General features: G+C 46.1%; 1 protein-coding gene across 4 annotated transcripts; it reads right to left on the bottom strand.

Moving 5' to 3' along the window:
* Positions 1-1,746: 1,746 nt before the first annotated feature.
* Positions 1,747-17,674, bottom strand: evla (Enah/Vasp-like a). 4 transcript variants are annotated; one of them, XM_088356515.1, is made up of 14 exons: positions 17,204-17,674; positions 8,777-8,945; positions 8,532-8,712; positions 7,061-7,118; positions 6,870-6,931; positions 5,366-6,184; positions 4,425-4,678; positions 4,040-4,155; positions 3,940-3,967; positions 3,818-3,857; positions 3,647-3,707; positions 3,524-3,581; positions 3,388-3,445; positions 1,747-3,297 (listed from the first exon to the last, which is right to left on the bottom strand). In XM_088356515.1, exons 1-14 carry the CDS (start codon positions 17,206-17,208, stop codon positions 3,260-3,262), a joined length of 1,947 nt encoding a protein of 648 aa, XP_088212641.1. In that variant the 5' UTR covers positions 17,209-17,674; the 3' UTR covers positions 1,747-3,259. The 4 variants fall into 4 exon arrangements, with proteins under 4 accessions (XP_088212641.1, XP_088212640.1, XP_088212643.1 ...); XM_088356514.1 differs by lacking the exon at positions 17,204-17,674 and adding an exon at positions 15,388-15,630; XM_088356517.1 differs by lacking the exon at positions 17,204-17,674 and adding an exon at positions 13,420-13,606.
* Positions 17,675-17,677: the final 3 nt, after the last annotated feature.

Below are 17,677 nucleotides of genomic sequence, written 5' to 3' on the forward strand. Positions count from 1 at the left end.
GTCGACCTCCAGTCCTCAGGGCCACGTTCCAATATGTTTTCCAAGTGACCCTCGTTAAGCGCAGGTGCGTGAAAACTTTTAGCTTCTTTCACGGTCAAAAGGAGCTAAAAGTTTTCACGCACCTGCACTTAACGAGGGAAGTCCCACGGACACTCCATTAGGTACACCGCCATTTTCAAGTGTACCTAATAACAGGCCACTTTATTAGGGAAATATCATGGTCAAAGGTCACAGGTGTCAAGCTCTAGTCCTCAGGGCCGCGTTCCAACATGTTTTCCAAGTGACCCTCGTTAAGCGCAGGTGCGTGAAAACTTTTAGCTTCTTTCACGGTCAAAAGGAGCTAAAAGTTTTCACGCACCTGCACTTAACGAGGGAAGTCCCACGGACACTCCATTAGGTACACCGCCATTTTCAAGTGTACCTAATAACAGGCCACTTTATTAGGGAATTATCATGGTCAAAGGTGTCAAAAGCTAGTCCTCAGGGCCGCGTTCCAACATGTTTACCAAGTGACCCTCGTTAAGCGCAGGTGCGTGAAAACTTTTAGCTTCTTTCACGGTCAAAAGGAGCTAAAAGTTTTCACGCACCTGCACTTAACGAGGGAAGTCCCACGGACACTCCATTAGGTACACCGCCATTTTCAAGTGTACCTAATAACAGGCCACTTTATTAGGGAAATATCATGGTCAAAGGTCACAGGTGTCAAGCTCTAGTCCTCAGGGCCGCGTTCCAACATGTTTTCCAAGTGACCCTCGTTAAGCGCAGGTGCGTGAAAACTTTTAGCTTCTTTCACGGTCAAAAGGAGCTAAAAGTTTTCACGCACCTGCACTTAACGAGGGAAGTCCCACGGACACTCCATTAGGTACACCGCCATTTTCAAGTGTACCTAATAACAGGCCACTTTATTAGGGAATTATCATGGTCAAAGGTGTCAAAAGCTAGTCCTCAGGGCCGCGTTCCAACATGTTTACCAAGTGACCCTCGTTAAGCGCAGGTGCGTGAAAACTTTTAGCTTCTTTCACGGTCAAAAGGAGCTAAAAGTTTTCACGCACCTGCACTTAACGAGGGAAGTCCCACGGACACTCCATTAGGTACACCGCCATTTTCAAGTGTACCTAATAACAGGCCACTTTATTAGGGAAATATCATGGTCAAAGGTCACAGGTGTCAAGCTCTAGTCCTCAGGGCCGCGTTCCAACATGTTTTCCAAGTGACCCTCGTTAAGCGCAGGTGCGTGAAAACTTTTAGCTTCTTTCACGGTCAAAAGGAGCTAAAAGTTTTCACGCACCTGCACTTAACGAGGGAAGTCCCACGGACACTCCATTAGGTACACCGCCATTTTCAAGTGTACCTAATAACAGGCCACTTTATTAGGGAAATATCATGGTCAAAGGTCCCAGGTGTCAAGCTCTAGTCCTCAGGGCCGCGTTCCAACATGTTTTCCAAGTGACCCTCGTTAAGCGCAGGTGCGTGAAAACTTTTAGCTTCTTTCACGGTCAAAAGGAGCTAAAAGTTTTCACGCAGGTGCACTTAACGAGGGAAGTCCCACGGACACTCCATTAGGTACGCCGCCATTTTCAAGTGTACCTAATAACAGGCCACTTTATTAGGGAAATATCATGGTCAAAGGTCACAGGTGTCAAGCTCTAGTCCTCGGGCCGCGTTCCAATATGCACTCATAGGTCAGGGATCAAAGGCTTGTTCTGGTGTTGCAGAAATGTCCAATAGTGTAGTGTTACCTTGAAGGAATTTTTACATCCAGCTTTTTATTTATTTAATGAGAACATCGCTGACAATGCGAGTGCAACAATCCAAACTTCCGCAAAGACACTTTGAGCTACCGTAACATTGACTGACCTTTCCATTGTGCACATTCTTCTGAGCTAACTTTGCATATTTCCATAGAAACAACCTTCAATGTTTAAATTATGCACCCCTCCCTTACTTTGCGACCATCATCAGCATTCAGGGGTGTCGACCTCCAGTCCTCAGGGGCCGCGTTCCAATATGTATTCCAAGTTACCCTCGTCAAACACACCTGCGTGAAAAGATTTTGTTTATTTTCTCCTTCTGCAGGAGCCTAACTTTTGCCACAAGTGCAGTTAACGAGGGAGTCTTGGAAAACATGTTGGAATGCGGCCCACTAGGACTGGAGTGCAACACCCCTGTTTTACATAGAGACTGGGATTCATTATGGAAACAAACCACTGTTATAAACGCACCACCATTTCTATTTCCTGTTTAACCAAATAAAGAAATTGATAGAGATTACGGGTTCATGCATAACTGGGAGGGCCACAAACATAGGGAGGAAAACTACCACGTTGTTCGGCCATTTCCTTTTTTTTTTTTAAACCGCTTACCAGGGATGGGGAACCTGGGACCATTCCAAAAAAATTGAATTGTACATAATACAGCAGCGGAAGCCAATTTCCCTTAGTAATGTGAAATTTGGTAGGCATGTGTAAAGCCAGGGAAAAAAAACACTCAAGAACACATTTCTGCCATTTTGGTCCAAAAGATTTTCTGTCCCACTGCTACCAAATTTGAGCCTGTTTGTTCAGATAAACTGTTCTGGTTCCTCTTCCCTGATGGCTTTTTATCAGGCGGATGGCCGCTCAGTGGTGTGACCTTGGTGGTGTAGCAGAAGGTGAATTTCAGTGGCTACTTGTCTGCGGGAAGAAAAGGTCAGACGCATGACCCCGGTATGAACATGGCAATCAAAACATCAGCTCAGCAACATTTTTGCCAACTTTGTGCTTGTTTCCAACAAATGGTCTGGAATCAAATGAACAGAAGTATAAAAGGCTGACAAGTAGGGTGCGCAAGTTTCCATTTGTCCTTCCCGAAATACTCATGGTCGACGACATCGGCACAGAATTTTAAATAATACAACAGTACAAACTTAGAAAACCAAAAATATTTTCTTTTGAAGACGGAACAAAAGAAAACGTGGCAACACTGGGCAGTCTGAGTCGAGAGGCGCACGCACGCACAACCACAACAACGAAGTCGCCACGACAGTTCATCTTCTCTTCCTCTCCTCGAGTGCGTCTCGCTCTTTTCAGTACACGTTGCTGTCCGGCAGACTCAAATGTTGGCACAACGTCTCTGTGACGCGACTTCACAGAAACATTGAGAGAACATTCTAGGTGTTCTCCTAGCGGCTCCACCCGTGTCCATCCGACGTCCTCCTTGTCCTCCTCGTCGTCTTTCTCCAGCATCTCCTGCTCTCCTTCCGAATGTCGCTCAGCTGGGATTAAGATGTGCTGATCCGACCTATTTCTTGTCTGATGGCTGACAAAAGCAATGAGAAAAAAAAAATGCTACTTGTTTGCATTGCAGTATCAAGATAAAGATGCCACCCGAAGGTTGAAAACAGCTTACCATGAATTATTTCATCCTTTACTTTATGCAATTCACGTACAACTTCATCCAAAATCTCCTACGAGGAAAAAAACAAAGTTAACAAACAAAAGGACGGCTGAACGGTGGACTCGATTAGATAGAAGCATAAAGGAACCTGTTTCATCCTGTCAAATTCCGTGTCGGATTCACTGGTGCTGCCAACGGGTCTCACTCTGCAACACGAGAGAAGAAACAAATCAGCTCTGGCCTGTTAAAAAAATTGTTTTCCTGTTCGCACCTTGACACCAATGAGGACTTCTCTGAGGAATTGGATCTCTCCCACGGCTTCTTCACAGCATCTAACAAGGAGCAGTAGATCAAATTAATGGTCCGCGTCAAAATAACTCGACTAAAACTATTCTGAAAACCGACCAATGAAAACCAAGCTTTTGAATTGTGGTTGAAATACCTGTAGAGTTCTGACCAGGCCCGCGACTACCAGAGTCGTCCTGCAGGTGAAAAAAAATGTTGCATCATCATTTTGAAGCCTTAAGGTTTGACCAGTCATGGAGCACAAGAATGAAGACTTACCTCATCAGGTTTCTCAGAAGCTTTCCGCCTAAGACAAAAGAACCATGACATTATTAAGGGGAATTTTCTGCATGCTCATCAGATTTGATTTTTGCTTTACCTGCGAGCTAATAAGGCATTCATCTCCTGCATGAGACCCTCTCCGCCACCTCCGCTCCCACCGCTCGATCGGTTGGAGTCACTTCTGCCGCTCGATCCCGGCGGACTGCTCTCATCCTGAAGCACACAAGTGGGCGGGCGGGTGTTTTGTTGACTTTCTATTTATTGCCCTCGCAAAGCACACACAATCACAGAGGCGCTCTCACGCCTCGTTGTGTGGAGTCTCAGTTTTATTGATTGTTCTGGATTCATTGGCTAAATTTTTATTCTGCATGAATTGGATGACAAAACCCTTTCCCGATTAGGGCATATTAAAATATTGTTGTTGATTTAAAAACAAAAAGATTAAGCATGAAAGGGATTTGATGGTTTCCAAGGACACTCACCCTTTGAACCTTACGAAGCTTGGCCCCTGCCAGCGCGGCCGCCAGCCCCGAGGGCTGCTGCTGCATCCCAGGGGGACCCCCGGGAGGTCCTCCGCCGGTGGGCAGAGGAGGGGGCATGGGCGGGGGCACCGCCATCGGGGGTGGCGGCCCCGGCGGCGGCGGAGGGGCCGGCGGGCCGGCCATGGGCGCCGGGACCCCGGCCGAGGGCGGGGCCACGGACAGCATAGCGGGATGACCTGCGGAAACGGGGGCGCCTGCGAGGGGCACAGTTAGAGCTCGGTTAATGGCGGCGGCCCCCTGGAAGGTTGACTCAAAGGTCCTGGGCGCTCAAATTGGAGGTGAGCCATTTGACTTTCATCTTTAACTGAAATTAAATTTTAAAGAGGCAATGCGAAATGATTGTTTCCCACTAATAAAAAATGAAATACAAACTTAAATATTAATATTAGGACTTTTCAAATTGAATCAGATTCAGTGTATATGAGCTCTACAAGATAATGCTCTGTATTATAGTACGCTAAAAATAAATGTAAAATATTTTAAAGTGGACTGAAAACTGCAAAACAAGCATAAAGGGGCAACTGGAATGCGTACTAAAAATCATACGTACCTACATGGCATCAAATCATCTTTAACAGTGAGGAAATGCGACTATTTGTTCCATGAAATGTTATTAACAATGGCCTCTCTCTTCATTTCACTGCATTTCTCTCGGCACCAGTACATGGAGATGCATGTTCGATATTGTGTCCAATCAGATTTCAGGCGCTATGCTTTGCCAAGCCAATGTAATTTATCTGCTTAAAGGCCCTTCACAATGAAGAATAACTTTGCTTAACCTTTCAAATTCACCTCACGGGGCCAGCAAACATATTGTCGGCATTTGTCTAACCCTTTTCTCATAAAGACGAAACCTGGTCCTCTCTCCTCTTCATACTTACTGCTGTTGGTCATGGGGACGGGGGAGGGGGTCTCCTTGGGCGAGCCCCCGTCATTGTATGAGGTGGGCGAGTTGCTGAGGGGCTGGCCCTGCTGGTGGTGCGCCTGCTGCTGAGGGTGGAAGGTGGATGGGTACTGGTGATTGGGGGCGAGGCCTGCGGGCGGCGGGCCCATGAGGGGGGGCAGGGGCACGGCCTCGCAGTACTGCGGGGTGAGCGGCAGCTGGTGGGAGTGGGAAGCGTAGGAGTCGTCCGCTTGGCCGTTGGCGTGAGGGTGGGGCTGGAGGTACTGGGCGCTCGGCTCCAGCGGCGGGGGCTTCATCCTCATATTTGGGAGGGGGTGCGCCACGGGGATGGCGGGCTGCGGTGGCGGCAACCCCTGCCTGGCGGGCACGGCCATCATGACCGGAGGGGAGGAGGAGGGCGGGCACTGGGCGTACATTTGCTGCAACTGAGATGCCGACCAAGTGCCGTGTTTTGGGGGGAGTGTGATGTCTTGGTGGTGCAGGTGAGCGTGGCGCGCGACGGTGGGTGGAGACAGGGGGATCTGACGGACCTGCCGGCCCATCGTGGTCACACCTGCCTGGACGGGTGAGAAGGCGGAGGCCAGCGAGGTGGAGAGCTGGGAGGAAAGCTGGGACTTGTCCCTGGCCGCCCCCGCCTCCTTCTCTTGGGAGGGAGAGGAGGAAGCGGAGGGAGGGGAGGAGGAGGCCACACGCACATAGGAAGGGGGCAGTGTGCTAGCTCTGAACTGTCTGTACTCGGGCGGAGTGTCGGGGTGGGCTGGGGGTGCGCACACTTTGTATTGGAGAGTGGAAACGACTGTGAGGGGCAGCGGGGAAGGGAGGGGGGAAGGGGGGAGAGGAGAGACAGAAGGAGATGCGGACGAAGGAGGGCGACAAACAAAGGAAAACAGAAAAGAGAAAAAACGTGAGAAGAATGAAAAGCAACCAAGCCGAGATGAAAAGATAAAAAATCAGGAGCATAATTCAAAAAACTGATAACCGCAAATAAAGACTCAAAATATCAAGCAGCAGAATGCAACATGACCAGAAAAGCATATGACATTTCCCCCCCAACAGCAGCTGGAAGAAAGAGATGGCAGCAGAGCATGTTGCAGGGGCTTGGTGAGGGATGGGGGTCAAGGGTTAAGGGGTTCAGGGAGGGAGGGTCACCGATATCATCGAGTGGGACCGAGGAGATGTTGAAGTCTCCTTCTGCGGAAAGACTTGAACATGTGTGTGTGTGCACATGGAGAAAAGGGCAACGTGGGAATGTGTTAGTCGTAGGGAACGGGAAGTACTGGAGAGTGCTGGCTAGTCATGATGTCATCACCGCTTACGTTTACTCTGCCTGGCAACACACCGATAGCAAAAAAGACAAAGACGAGCAAACACGCGCCTGCTCCGAGTTCTCGTGTGACTTTTAAAGGCTAGCGGGACATTGAGCCACCCCGGTTGCCGTGGCAGCCGCCCGGCCGGCGTGTTCGTATTTGTCGAAGGCTCACCTGATCCCGACGTCCGTCGCTCCCTCTCCTTGTGCGCCTGCATCTGATGCTGCTCCATCATCCTTTCAAGAGCAACCATGTGGCTTCAGTGTTAACACTTAACTCGGACTGGCGCTCTTTTATTGCACTTTTGATACGCGTATAAAATGGAATGAGGTCCAATACAAAAGTCACGAGTGGCTGTTAAGTACCTCCTCTGGGCCTCGCTTTCCTCTGAAGAAGGTCCATTTTGGCGCTGGACGACTGGACCTGAGAGATAGAACGTGGGAAATGTGAGTGATCACAAATTTACCTTTTGTCCAATTTGAGATTTCAAATGTGGCAGTTTGTCACAAGCATAACATTATATAACGACGAAAGCACAGAAGCGCAGCTAACACACTAAGATTTAAGCGATGAGCGAGACTTGACGACAGTCAAGCGTAAACACCCGTCTCCTGCGTCACGGCGACACTTTGTTTATGGCAGCAGGCACAGTCGGCGGCACAAGCCAAGCGTGGAGGTGAATGCAAAAAAGCAGCAGAACTGCCGGGCGGCGTGTCCCCGCACACGGCGTGCTCCACCTGCACGTGTTAATGGAGCCAATTATCGCCCTAAGCTGCCTGGTGCTGCGAGTGCGCCCATGCGTGTGTTTGTGTTTGCTGACACCAAAAGGTGGCGGGCTGTTGCCATGGTGAAGGTCAAGGACGCTCCCATAGAGAATTGAGGAGGGCTTGATCAGGCTTGTTTTAGATGAGCATTCTTTCATGTTATGAAATTATAAATAACACAATTTATTTATTTTTTTTTTTCAAATCATCTGAATTTTTCTGATGACTCAGCAGCAGCAAATAACCGATACACTCCGATACCCCCAATAAAGGAAGATCAGAACATGATGTCCCCCATAAGTGATATTTTAACCACCATTAGAGTCACAAGGGCAGTCAGTTCAACACATTCTTTTTCACACCCCCCCCCATTTTAAATAACTCGTAACCGGAGTGGCTCAAAGGCTGTTAAATGCACAGCGGGTGACTCCACAAGTACACCCGACTAAATATATGTACTATATAAAACCACAGACAGCTTAAAGTGTCTCACAGTGAGCTTTAGAAATAAAAATACACATCTCCAGTCAGGGCTGTGTTTCACTCATTAAAATGATCCACCACTAGAGGGTGATACAGCTCACGTAAGACAGGGTTCAACATCTGCATGTCAGAGTATTAAAGGGAGAAAAAAAAAAAAAAAAAAGATCCTGGCGCGGTTTAACCCTTGTATGTAATTCAGCTCTATGGGGCCTGTTTTCATTTCTTATGAAAACAAGAAAGATACTAATAATTTTTGCAGACTTAACGTCATTGGCTCGGCTTCTGTGAAACATCGAGCGTGACTCGTTTCAACACATTCGCTTGAAAAATACTGGAAGCTCTAATCAGAATGTGGAGTGAGATAAATATTCATGTGAGATGATAAAAGCAGGGCGCTTGCAACGTGCGCGCTCAAATTCCAGCAGCCGTTCCACGAGACTGCCTTTCCAACATCAACAAAAGGACACCAAAAAGACACATAAATCTTCCGTTTGGCTTTGGAGACCAGCTATCAAATGTCAGGATAACATTCAGCAAATATCTGAAATAGTCTGACACGCGGCCAGGAGGTCAAAAGGATCGTTTTTACCTCCGCTGTCAGGCGAGCTGAGCACGTTGAGGGCGAACAGCATGGCGTTGGAGAAGGTGGTGGCCTCCTCCTTGCTGGCAAAGTTGAGCCCGTAGACTTGGCGAGCGTCGCGCCATTGGTGGAAAGTGGGCGTGGCCTGATTGTATTTCAGGCCCTTCACGATGGAGTAGTTGATCACCACCTTCATGCACAGAAATAAGAAATTAAGAGACTGACGATGGCGGACCTTGATAATGCGTACTCACCTGCTGGTCCTGCAGCTTGACACCCACCACCCTGAAGGTGTTGTTGGCAGTGTTGTGGTAGATGTTGATGCGACTGAAGCCCTGCTGGCCCGGCTTGATGGGCACCCACTTCTTACTGGCGTCATCGTAGACCATCACAGAGGCCCGAGCCTGGCAGATGCTCTGCTCACTGCAACGAGAGGTGGGAGATATTCATCAGTGAAGAAAAAAGAGAGGCACAATTGAAAAAGGAACACGGATTTGGATAAGATTAATCATTTTTACCAGATAAAATAACCATGAGTCTCAAAGTAAGTGGTGCACAGGCTTCCTCTAGTGGTGAATAAATTAATCATAATTAATTTTTTTTTAAGATTTTCATTTTCCTGTAATCATGCACAATGTTAATGTTTAAAATTGTGCATAATGTTACAAGACAGTAACTTAAAATATTTTTAATATACTAAAAAAAAGTATTTTTTTAATATACTTTATCTTAGATATGAACACTTGAGCTTACTACACTACTGTATTTAAATGTTGATCAAATGCTGGCCGAATGATGACAAATGCAACATATACTTGACTTTTTACTATTTATCACGAATAGCACTTCACATTCTAATGGTGTAATTGTGCACAAATGCAATAAAACCGTGACTTTCGTGTGGTTCTCCCAATGTGGTTAGTTTCCTTTCCATCAGTAATAAACAGCAATGTGATGTCTGACATCAAACAAATCAAAAAGACGGTGGGTTGGGTTGGGGGGGGGGGGTTGCTTTAAAAAGCTGCAAACCTCAAAACTAAAAACGAACATCACCCTTCTGTTCTTTGGTGCGGTGAGCATCAGCAATGGAAGAGGGCGTCATGCGTGTGTGTATGTCTCTGGTAATGATATGGTTTGTTAGAATCACTCAGAACACATTGCTAGTTTTGGACACGCACTAAAAGAGCTAAGGGGGACCATGAAAACAACAATGTAAAAGAGACCATTGTATTTTGTATCAAAACATTAGTGGAGAGAGCTGAGAGGCAAATCCCGTGTCTCCCAAAATACTTTGTAGCAAAAAGGTGGGTGTGAATGCTGGTATTTAAATGTCACTGTTGTCTTCAGGCAACAAACCCATGAGAATAAAGAATGATTGTTAGCATCCTCAGAAAAAAGATGTCGGACTTCCTTGAAGACTGTAATAGATACTCTTGTCTCAGTTAATTATGGGATACGTAGCGTAAATAAATGCCCATGCATCGCTTTTCCCCTAAAAAAAAATATCCGGGAGTAACTGTGATTACCTCAGTTCACAGACGCTGCTGCCAAGCTTTGCTTTTCTTGGCCTTCACACCTTCAGGCCATTAATGTGAGCGGCTTTACAAACAGGGCTACACACAGAGTTCCTTATCAAGATTGATCATGCGTATCATGGTACATTAATTATTAAATTACATTTTCTGATCAAATTCATGAAATTAATTCCAAAATAAAATTATATACTGTACCGTCAACAACATTCTCAGTCTTTGGTCACATGCTTTGTTTTTCTGCATTCCCCGCAGAAATATTTTTGAGAAATCAGTGAGCACAGAATGTGGTTTTGGTGGCTTTTTGCTCAACACCAATAGTGACCAGAATGCACTGGGCTCCTTGCCCTCCGAGCCGACGCCCTCTGGGAATAAACCGCTCAGCCAGAAGGCAACACAGGCGGACGTTTGAAAGCATATTTAGCAAGTCACTAAGAGAAAGTGAGACGATTCATCTGGTTACATCGATTAATCGACAAAGAGAAAGCACTAGTCAGCCAATAAATGAGAGCTTCCATAAACAAATAGAGCAAACCTCGTTGACATCATGTTTACAGATACATGCTAATCTCTTCACACTCTCTCCTGTTTAGACAGCAAACAGTTCGGGAAGTTGGGGGGGGGGGACAGTCCCACTTGTGTGTGTGATGGATCTTCTTACAGAAGCAGCAACTATTTCTGGAGTAGCTAGCAAAGGAATGGACTGATGCTTTCATTTCTCCTTTTGGACTTTAAGGGCGTCTCGGTAGGCAAGTCACAAATAAAGCGGCATTCCGGTCTAGTCGCAGCGTCTAATTTCACTGGTAAACATCTCTGACATGCTGATACTTTGCAAGTGTTAATAAAGACAAGAAGGTCTTTGCTAACAAGTTTGACGCTAGTCATATTTGGGCCGCGAGGTGTCGAGAGTACACGTGCGTGATGGATGACGAAGATGCATCTTCGTCGAAAGGTCGTGGCGATGCTCAAATGCCACTCAGTGACTCTCAATTAATAGGATGAATCAAGAGTTTGGGACTGAAAACTAAATTTGCTAGCTAGAGCATTAAGTACACCTGTGCTAAGCGCCCACCGATTCATTTTTAATTGTGCTTGTCCTTATTAAAGTTGCGGATTTACAGCGACAGGCGGGTACATATAGATAAGCCAATGGCGGGGTTAGGGGGGGGAGTGTGGGGGCATTGGTCCCCCTTGAAATATGTCAAGACTTCCCGGTGCTAGGCCTGATAATTGACTTTTGAATTGAATACTTTTTCTCAGAAAGTCATGGTTAAGTATCCATTTTGTTTTTCTAAAAAAAAAAAAAAAAAAAAAAAAGAATGTCTCGGTATTGTTATCCATACAGTGCATGGTGGCTTGCAACTTTAAATATGCATAAGTTCCTCCTAACTGCCTGAGGAGAAAGAAAGAAAAAAATAACAGGAATACAGCTCAGTTTGTATCCTGAACCTCGTGACAAATTTGATGAGCACAAAAATGCATCCTTTTAACTGCGTGCAAGAAAACAGGCTTCATGAACAAGGCTGAAAGAACACGAGAAGACGAAAAGCAAACAAGAAAATGTCAGCGAGGAGATAAATAAAAACCAACAAAGCAATGACACAAAGCCTTCTGCCACACTGAGCACTTTCCTTGTGTCAAACGAGCCTCGGGTAGGGAAAAGGAGGCCACCATGCCAGGCGGCCTTTTAAATAAAGCAAAGCTTGCACACATGCTTTGACATATGTGTCGCCGTTCTCCATCGGCAGTAAGAAATATGAGCAGGAGTGATGGGAGACTTTACAATTCATTCTTCCAGCAGCCGACAGCTACATTATTAATTATAATTAATAACCTTCAATAAATCATAACCTCGTAGTCAGCTGGGAGCAATGACAGCATCCGGGGGAAACTTCCTGGTCGGCGCGGGAGGTAATTAGGCGCTGTAAAGTATCCAGCCTGCTTCTGAATTTAGCACAGATACACACTGGTGAGTAAGGTAAAGAAAACAAATGTGTGTGTGTAACATTTGACAAAAAAAAAAAATGGAGGTCTGTCTGACAGGCAGGATTAGAGACGGCGCGCAGCAGGCCGATCACTGCAGTCTTAAATCTAAATTAACCAACACTTAACTCTCAAACAAGACCTTTAATCTGCTCAAGGGGGGAAAGTAGTGCTTCAGGAACGCCCGCGAAAGCTAAAAACAGCACACGCCGACATTTTTTTTTTCCGGGAGGAATCAATGTCAAGCCTGCACCTTTGTAATGATGCGCTTGTTGAAAACAAACAGCAAAACGATTCCATTGTTTTACCATACAAACATCGAAAGAATGTTCATTTAAGCTTTTCTATTTTTAGACTTTGCAGCCCATCCCCTGCTAATGTAACAAGATCACGTCGAGGATTTTCATCCACCGTTGCAACGTATACGGACGCCACTAATGCATCACATTGAGCTTCATCATACTGTAATCTCGATTTTGTCACCAAATCCGCTCAAGTCCCTGGTGATGACCAGGTAGCGACCTCTGAGCTCCGTTGTAGTGTTTCTATCTAAGTGCTGATACATATAAAGGGCACTTTAACCCTGCGGAACGGCTTGCAACTAAGCCCTCTCGCGTGTGTGTGTGTGTGTGCATGTGTGTGTGTGTGAGCACAGTGAGGCCTTAATGGCATTAATGCTAACATTAATGTGCTTATGTTCTTAGCTAAACGTCCCCCAGTGTGGTTGAATGTGGAAAAGCTCTGGCAGTTATCTGTTTGCAATACTCCTACACTTACACAAGTTAAAAAAAAAAAAACACACAAACGGCACAGTTATTCAGTGCGTGACCTACATAACATTTTTTTCTTGTGATTTGCATGGATCGCAATTACACCCCCCCCCCCATTCTGTGTATTGTGACTACGAGGGATGCTGGAAGAAGAAGCGGCAGATAAAGCCAAGGCGCTAGCGACGCTAGAGCTGGAAGTCGTGCCGCGTGTGAAATAAACATGGCTCGCTCGAGTGTTTGGGATAAAGAAGATGCTTGGTGCAGTGGCTCCATTAGTCAGGCTGTATCCTACGCGGAAAAAAGGCAACGTGACATACCGGGGAAAAAACAACACAAAGCCATCACAAAGACAAAATGACAGTTTTGTAAGAAAGCCCGACGCCGACACAGTAGCTAATCCGAAATAACCTCAATTCTTTGTCTAAACAACAGATTAAGATTAGTATTTCAGATCTGATTAAATTCAACAAGAAAAGATTTGCCTTCTGTGCAGTTGTCCGATCACAATACTTCTCTTTGCACACAATATTTTTTTTTTTTACCTGAAAACCACAAAATATTGTAACAACATTTCCAGGTCTCTGGACTTCAATCACAACGAGTAGCACCAACCTGCAGGAGATGTGCTTGTAAAAGAGTCCAGAGTCACTGACGCTTTGAGGGAGGCCATAACGTAGCACCCGTACCCGTTGGATGTCCATTTTGGTCAACAGCTGTATGGAATATAACCTCGGTGGTCGGACTTCACAAAAAATCGCATGCTAATCCTCCGCTAGCCCTCCCGCAACGCGAATTAAAAAACCCAAATAGACTCGACTTCCAAGTAAGCGAGGCGACGAGGTTGATGAATGTCCACCCGGCAACAAAGAGACGAGCGATGGATGAAGTCATTGACTGGCCTGATGTCGCTCTCCAAACAGATGACCGTGTGTGTCATTGAAACTCCGTGTTATTGTCATTGTGTTAACCCGGGGGGAGATTACCTCATATCTATCTCAAACAGCTCCTAATGCCAACCCCCCTCGCATCCACACGAGCATTTTATTGCGGTTATTTTTTTTTTTAAGAGGATGGCAGATGGACGCTGGGAATCACAGAGTAAACTCATGGTAGGATAATACCACAATATTTTGCCAATGGAATTATGCCCAATGATGCCTCCCCTCCCAAAAAAAAAGAAAAGTGTTTCATATTGGGACAAATTCAGCAACCATTGTTGCCACAATTAAGATCATTCCAAATGAGCTGCTATTGACTAGCATGACCTGAACCTCAGAGGTCACCCAAAGCAGAGAGAGGCAGCTCGCTAATTGTCCATTAACATGCAACGGTCATTGATTACCCCTCAAACTCAATCAAGGTCTTGCATTTGCCGGGTAATGATCAATACATTTAAGAACTTTTCCAACCACTCTAACCCTAACCCCCCCCAAAGAAAAAGTGCAACTAGTGACAATAACAGTGCAGGATTCCCACTGCTTTCTATAAATACATTCAATTAATAAGGAATCAAGACTAGCATGTTAGGTCGGCTTCGACTAAGCGTTCCAGTTTGTCACATGACCTCTTTGGAAAATTATTAGCCCAACCCTGCCTTATCCCAAAAAAGAATCTAAACACCACTGAGCATTATATACTATGTTGTATGGGGGGGGAAAGTGGGGGACCATGTCACCACGGTAACAACAGCAACACTATTTTCATTACTATAGTCCAAAGTTACGGGAAAATTATTCTAAATGGCGTAGACACAACACACACAATGACTCATGCCAGCATGTTAAGCCGGATATTTTGACCATTCATTTGACAGTGAGTGATTGTTATGGATACATGCGACGTATAGACACAAGCAACCCTCCCCCACTCTCCACTTCACCTTCCTCAGCATACTAATCCTGATCCTCAAAGAGAGGCTGCTTCTATTCCGGGAAGAAAATACTTCCTAGAACCAAACATAGCGAGAACATGCAAATATTTTGCTTTTGTGGGTTGGTTTTAAGTAGTAACCCCAAGGCTCCATTTTTTTTTTTCCCCAGAATAAAAAAATGTTGCCAGATTTGACAGGAGATTACTAGAATGCACCAACACAATTTGGGAATAATGTCATGGCGTCCCACACATCTGCGTCTGGAGCATCAAGCAATCACGTGGTCATTTGCCAAGGTCTCGATATCAAGCCGTCATCTGGCTCCGTAGTCCCACTCATGAGCGATTAAGCGCTCTCTATCCCGCGCTTCCTGTACTGACTTTCTCACACTCGCATGCAACTCAGATGGGAGAGATCCCGCCAGGCTCTGTGAACAGCTGACGGAGTAAGTCATTCCTTCTACTCGGGGAAAAGACTGAGCCAATAAAACAAAATGGAGCTTGGCTGGAGAAAAGAAACACAGATTGAAAAAAAAAAAAAAAAAGGCAAGGAAACAAGCAAGATTTTTTTCCAATCCGTGGCTGGAGAGCAAGGGAATTGCATCCAGGGAACATTTTGCGGTCACGCAGCTTAAAGAGGAGCCAACGGACGCATTCCAAAGCCATCTTCTATCACACTCACACAACAAAACACAAATAAGGTTGCCCTACCCGAAATCATCCAAGGAATACATGTTTCCGGCCAGCCGGTCCTTCGGGGGCAAAGAATGGAGGGAGGTGTAAAGGAGGAGATTACGGAGGAGCGGCTGAGGTGCTAATCTGAGAGGAGAGAGCGTCACGCATGCTGCCGGCGTCAAAGCTTCCCTTCTTCACATCCTCGAAAAAGCCGAGTGAGCCAGAGACGCTGTTAAGAGGACCGTTGTGACTGACGAGAGGAAGGGAATGCAAGCCAGAGAGAAAGAGAGAGAGAGAGTGAGACAGAGAGAGAGAGAGAGAGAGGGAAGGCAACACGTGCCCGGCAAAGACCAGTCATCTCGTTCCATTGGTTTGTGAGGAACGCTGACTTTCTGCTTCCATGGTTTTTTTTTTGGTTTCCTTTTAAATGTTGTCGTGAGAATCGCTTTCTGCCGGGGATGAGGAACACACACAGTAAAGTTGGTAAATACAGCAAATAAATCACAACACTGAGTGTTTTGTAAACTAGCTCCTCTCTGTTAGCAGTCCTGTTGTTAGCATACGAGCAACGATTAATCGACAACTAATATTTTAATAATCGATTAATTGTTTAGATTTTTTTCCCTCATTTTTATTCTGAATTCCAACTTCTCTGCAGTAAATATTGTCCATTTTTGTCACGAATTGAATTGCAGGAATTGTCATAGAGCTTCAAATCCCATTCACTTCAATAACACGCCATTTTGAACTTTGACTGAACTTGTCGATGAAATGACAGGAGGACCGGCGCAGGTGTACTTTGTTGATGGCGCAGCATCCGAAGCCGAGACTCACGAGTCAGCGTTTTTACATCCCGCTAGCGCTAGCGGTCAGTCTGCATTAACAGGACAGGATGGGCGCATCTCATTTTGCGCCCGTTTCCAAACTAAACTCACACACATATAAACACAAGCCGAATGAAAGCAGCCAAGAACAGAGAAGCACCATAAAAGCACTCTGTCTAAAAATAACTAATGCACGGACACTCACATTAATGCTACAAAGGAAGCAGTCATGTCGAAAAAACAACTTGAATGGGTTTTCTTTCCACTTTTACAACTCAACCATCATGCTGCCTCTCTTTAAGCGAGCAGTGTAAAACCAGCTAAAAAAAGCTCCAAATCTGAGCTGCTTCGTTGAACTTGAAGCAGTCAAGCGAACATTTCCGCCTGTACACACACCCACAAGAGTTCAACTACAGGCGGGAGGCTCTTATACTAGAAATAGAAGTTCCATGAAGTCGGGCTGGAGGTTTTGGGGCCCCTGCAAATTTAGATGATGGAGGCAGACGAGGAGATGAGCTTTGGTAAATGTGTGACTGTGTGTCATCGGGAAAGGGGAGGCGAGGGGGGCTGCCTAACCTGCCTGGCAACCACCAGAATAAACACCTCCTCTTTCTTCTTCTTCTGGGTCTACTTCACTGCATGCTTGCTTCTCACTCCCTTTGCAGCCACCACCATACCACCTGGTGCATAGTCAATGATGCTGTCGTTGCCATGACTACTTGGGGGATTTTTAAAGCTGCGTCTGTAACAATTGGGGTGCGGATCCACCGTGACAATTGGGGGAGACTAAATTAGAGGAAAGAGACAAATTAGACTGGGGGGAGTGGGCGGCGAAGACCCCCCCCCCCCACACACACACACACACACCACCCTTTTGACGATGTGCTGTAGTTCATTAATATTGATGCAGTAATACATCCCACAAGCTTCTCGTCACAATATATTTGATGCTAAGGCTGAGAATGTAGATGAAGAGTCAATGTTCATTCGTCATGACGCGTCAAATAGGGCGCGTGGGATTAGCTTACCTCATGTCGCCGTCTTTTCTTCACACGACGACGACGAGGAAGCCGATGGAAGTGCTTTCGCCGTTTATATGAACAAAAATACTATAAAACAAGTCAATTAGGCTTCACAGACGTGGAAAAAAAGCGTGCTTTAAGGGGCTATGTGATGAGGCGTGCTACGGCTTCAGGCTGTCTCTCCCATCCGCTTTGTACTCCGGCGTCTCGGCTGCACACGCGCGCCGCGGCGTGTCCTTACATCCATGTTCTTTGTCTTCTATTCTATCTTATTCACTCGGAAGCAGGCTACCGGGCGGGTAACAGTGGTCGTCAGCGGACGCCGCCTCCGTCACGCCATATTTTCTTCCCATTCGGAGTGTTGTTGGTTTGTGAGAGGCGCGAGGCGGAGAGATTTGGCAAGGTTACAATGCGGCGTGCGGAGGAGTCGGCTCAATGCTGACCACTGGTGGCGTGGACACGCAACTGCAGGCAGGAATT

Source organism: Syngnathus floridae, chromosome 16, assembly GCF_059516105.1.
Source record: "Syngnathus floridae isolate MCC-2025c chromosome 16, RoL_Sflo_1.0, whole genome shotgun sequence".
Classification (NCBI taxonomy): Eukaryota; Metazoa; Chordata; class Actinopteri; order Syngnathiformes; family Syngnathidae; genus Syngnathus; species Syngnathus floridae.

Bases quoted from the DNA above. Each gene is read 5' to 3' on its own strand.
- evla (XM_088356517.1), bottom strand. From the start codon at position 13,508: ATGGACATCCAACGGGTACGGGTGCTACGTTATGGCCTCCCTCAAAGC. The intron at 3,582-3,646 runs GTGCGAACAGGA...CTCGTGTTGCAG, and splicing joins AAGTCCTCATTGGTGTCAAG to AGTGAGACCCGTTGGCAGCA. The intron at 3,298-3,387 runs GTAAGCTGTTTT...TGCTTTTGTCAG, and splicing joins AAAGGATGAAATAATTCATG to CCATCAGACAAGAAATAGGT.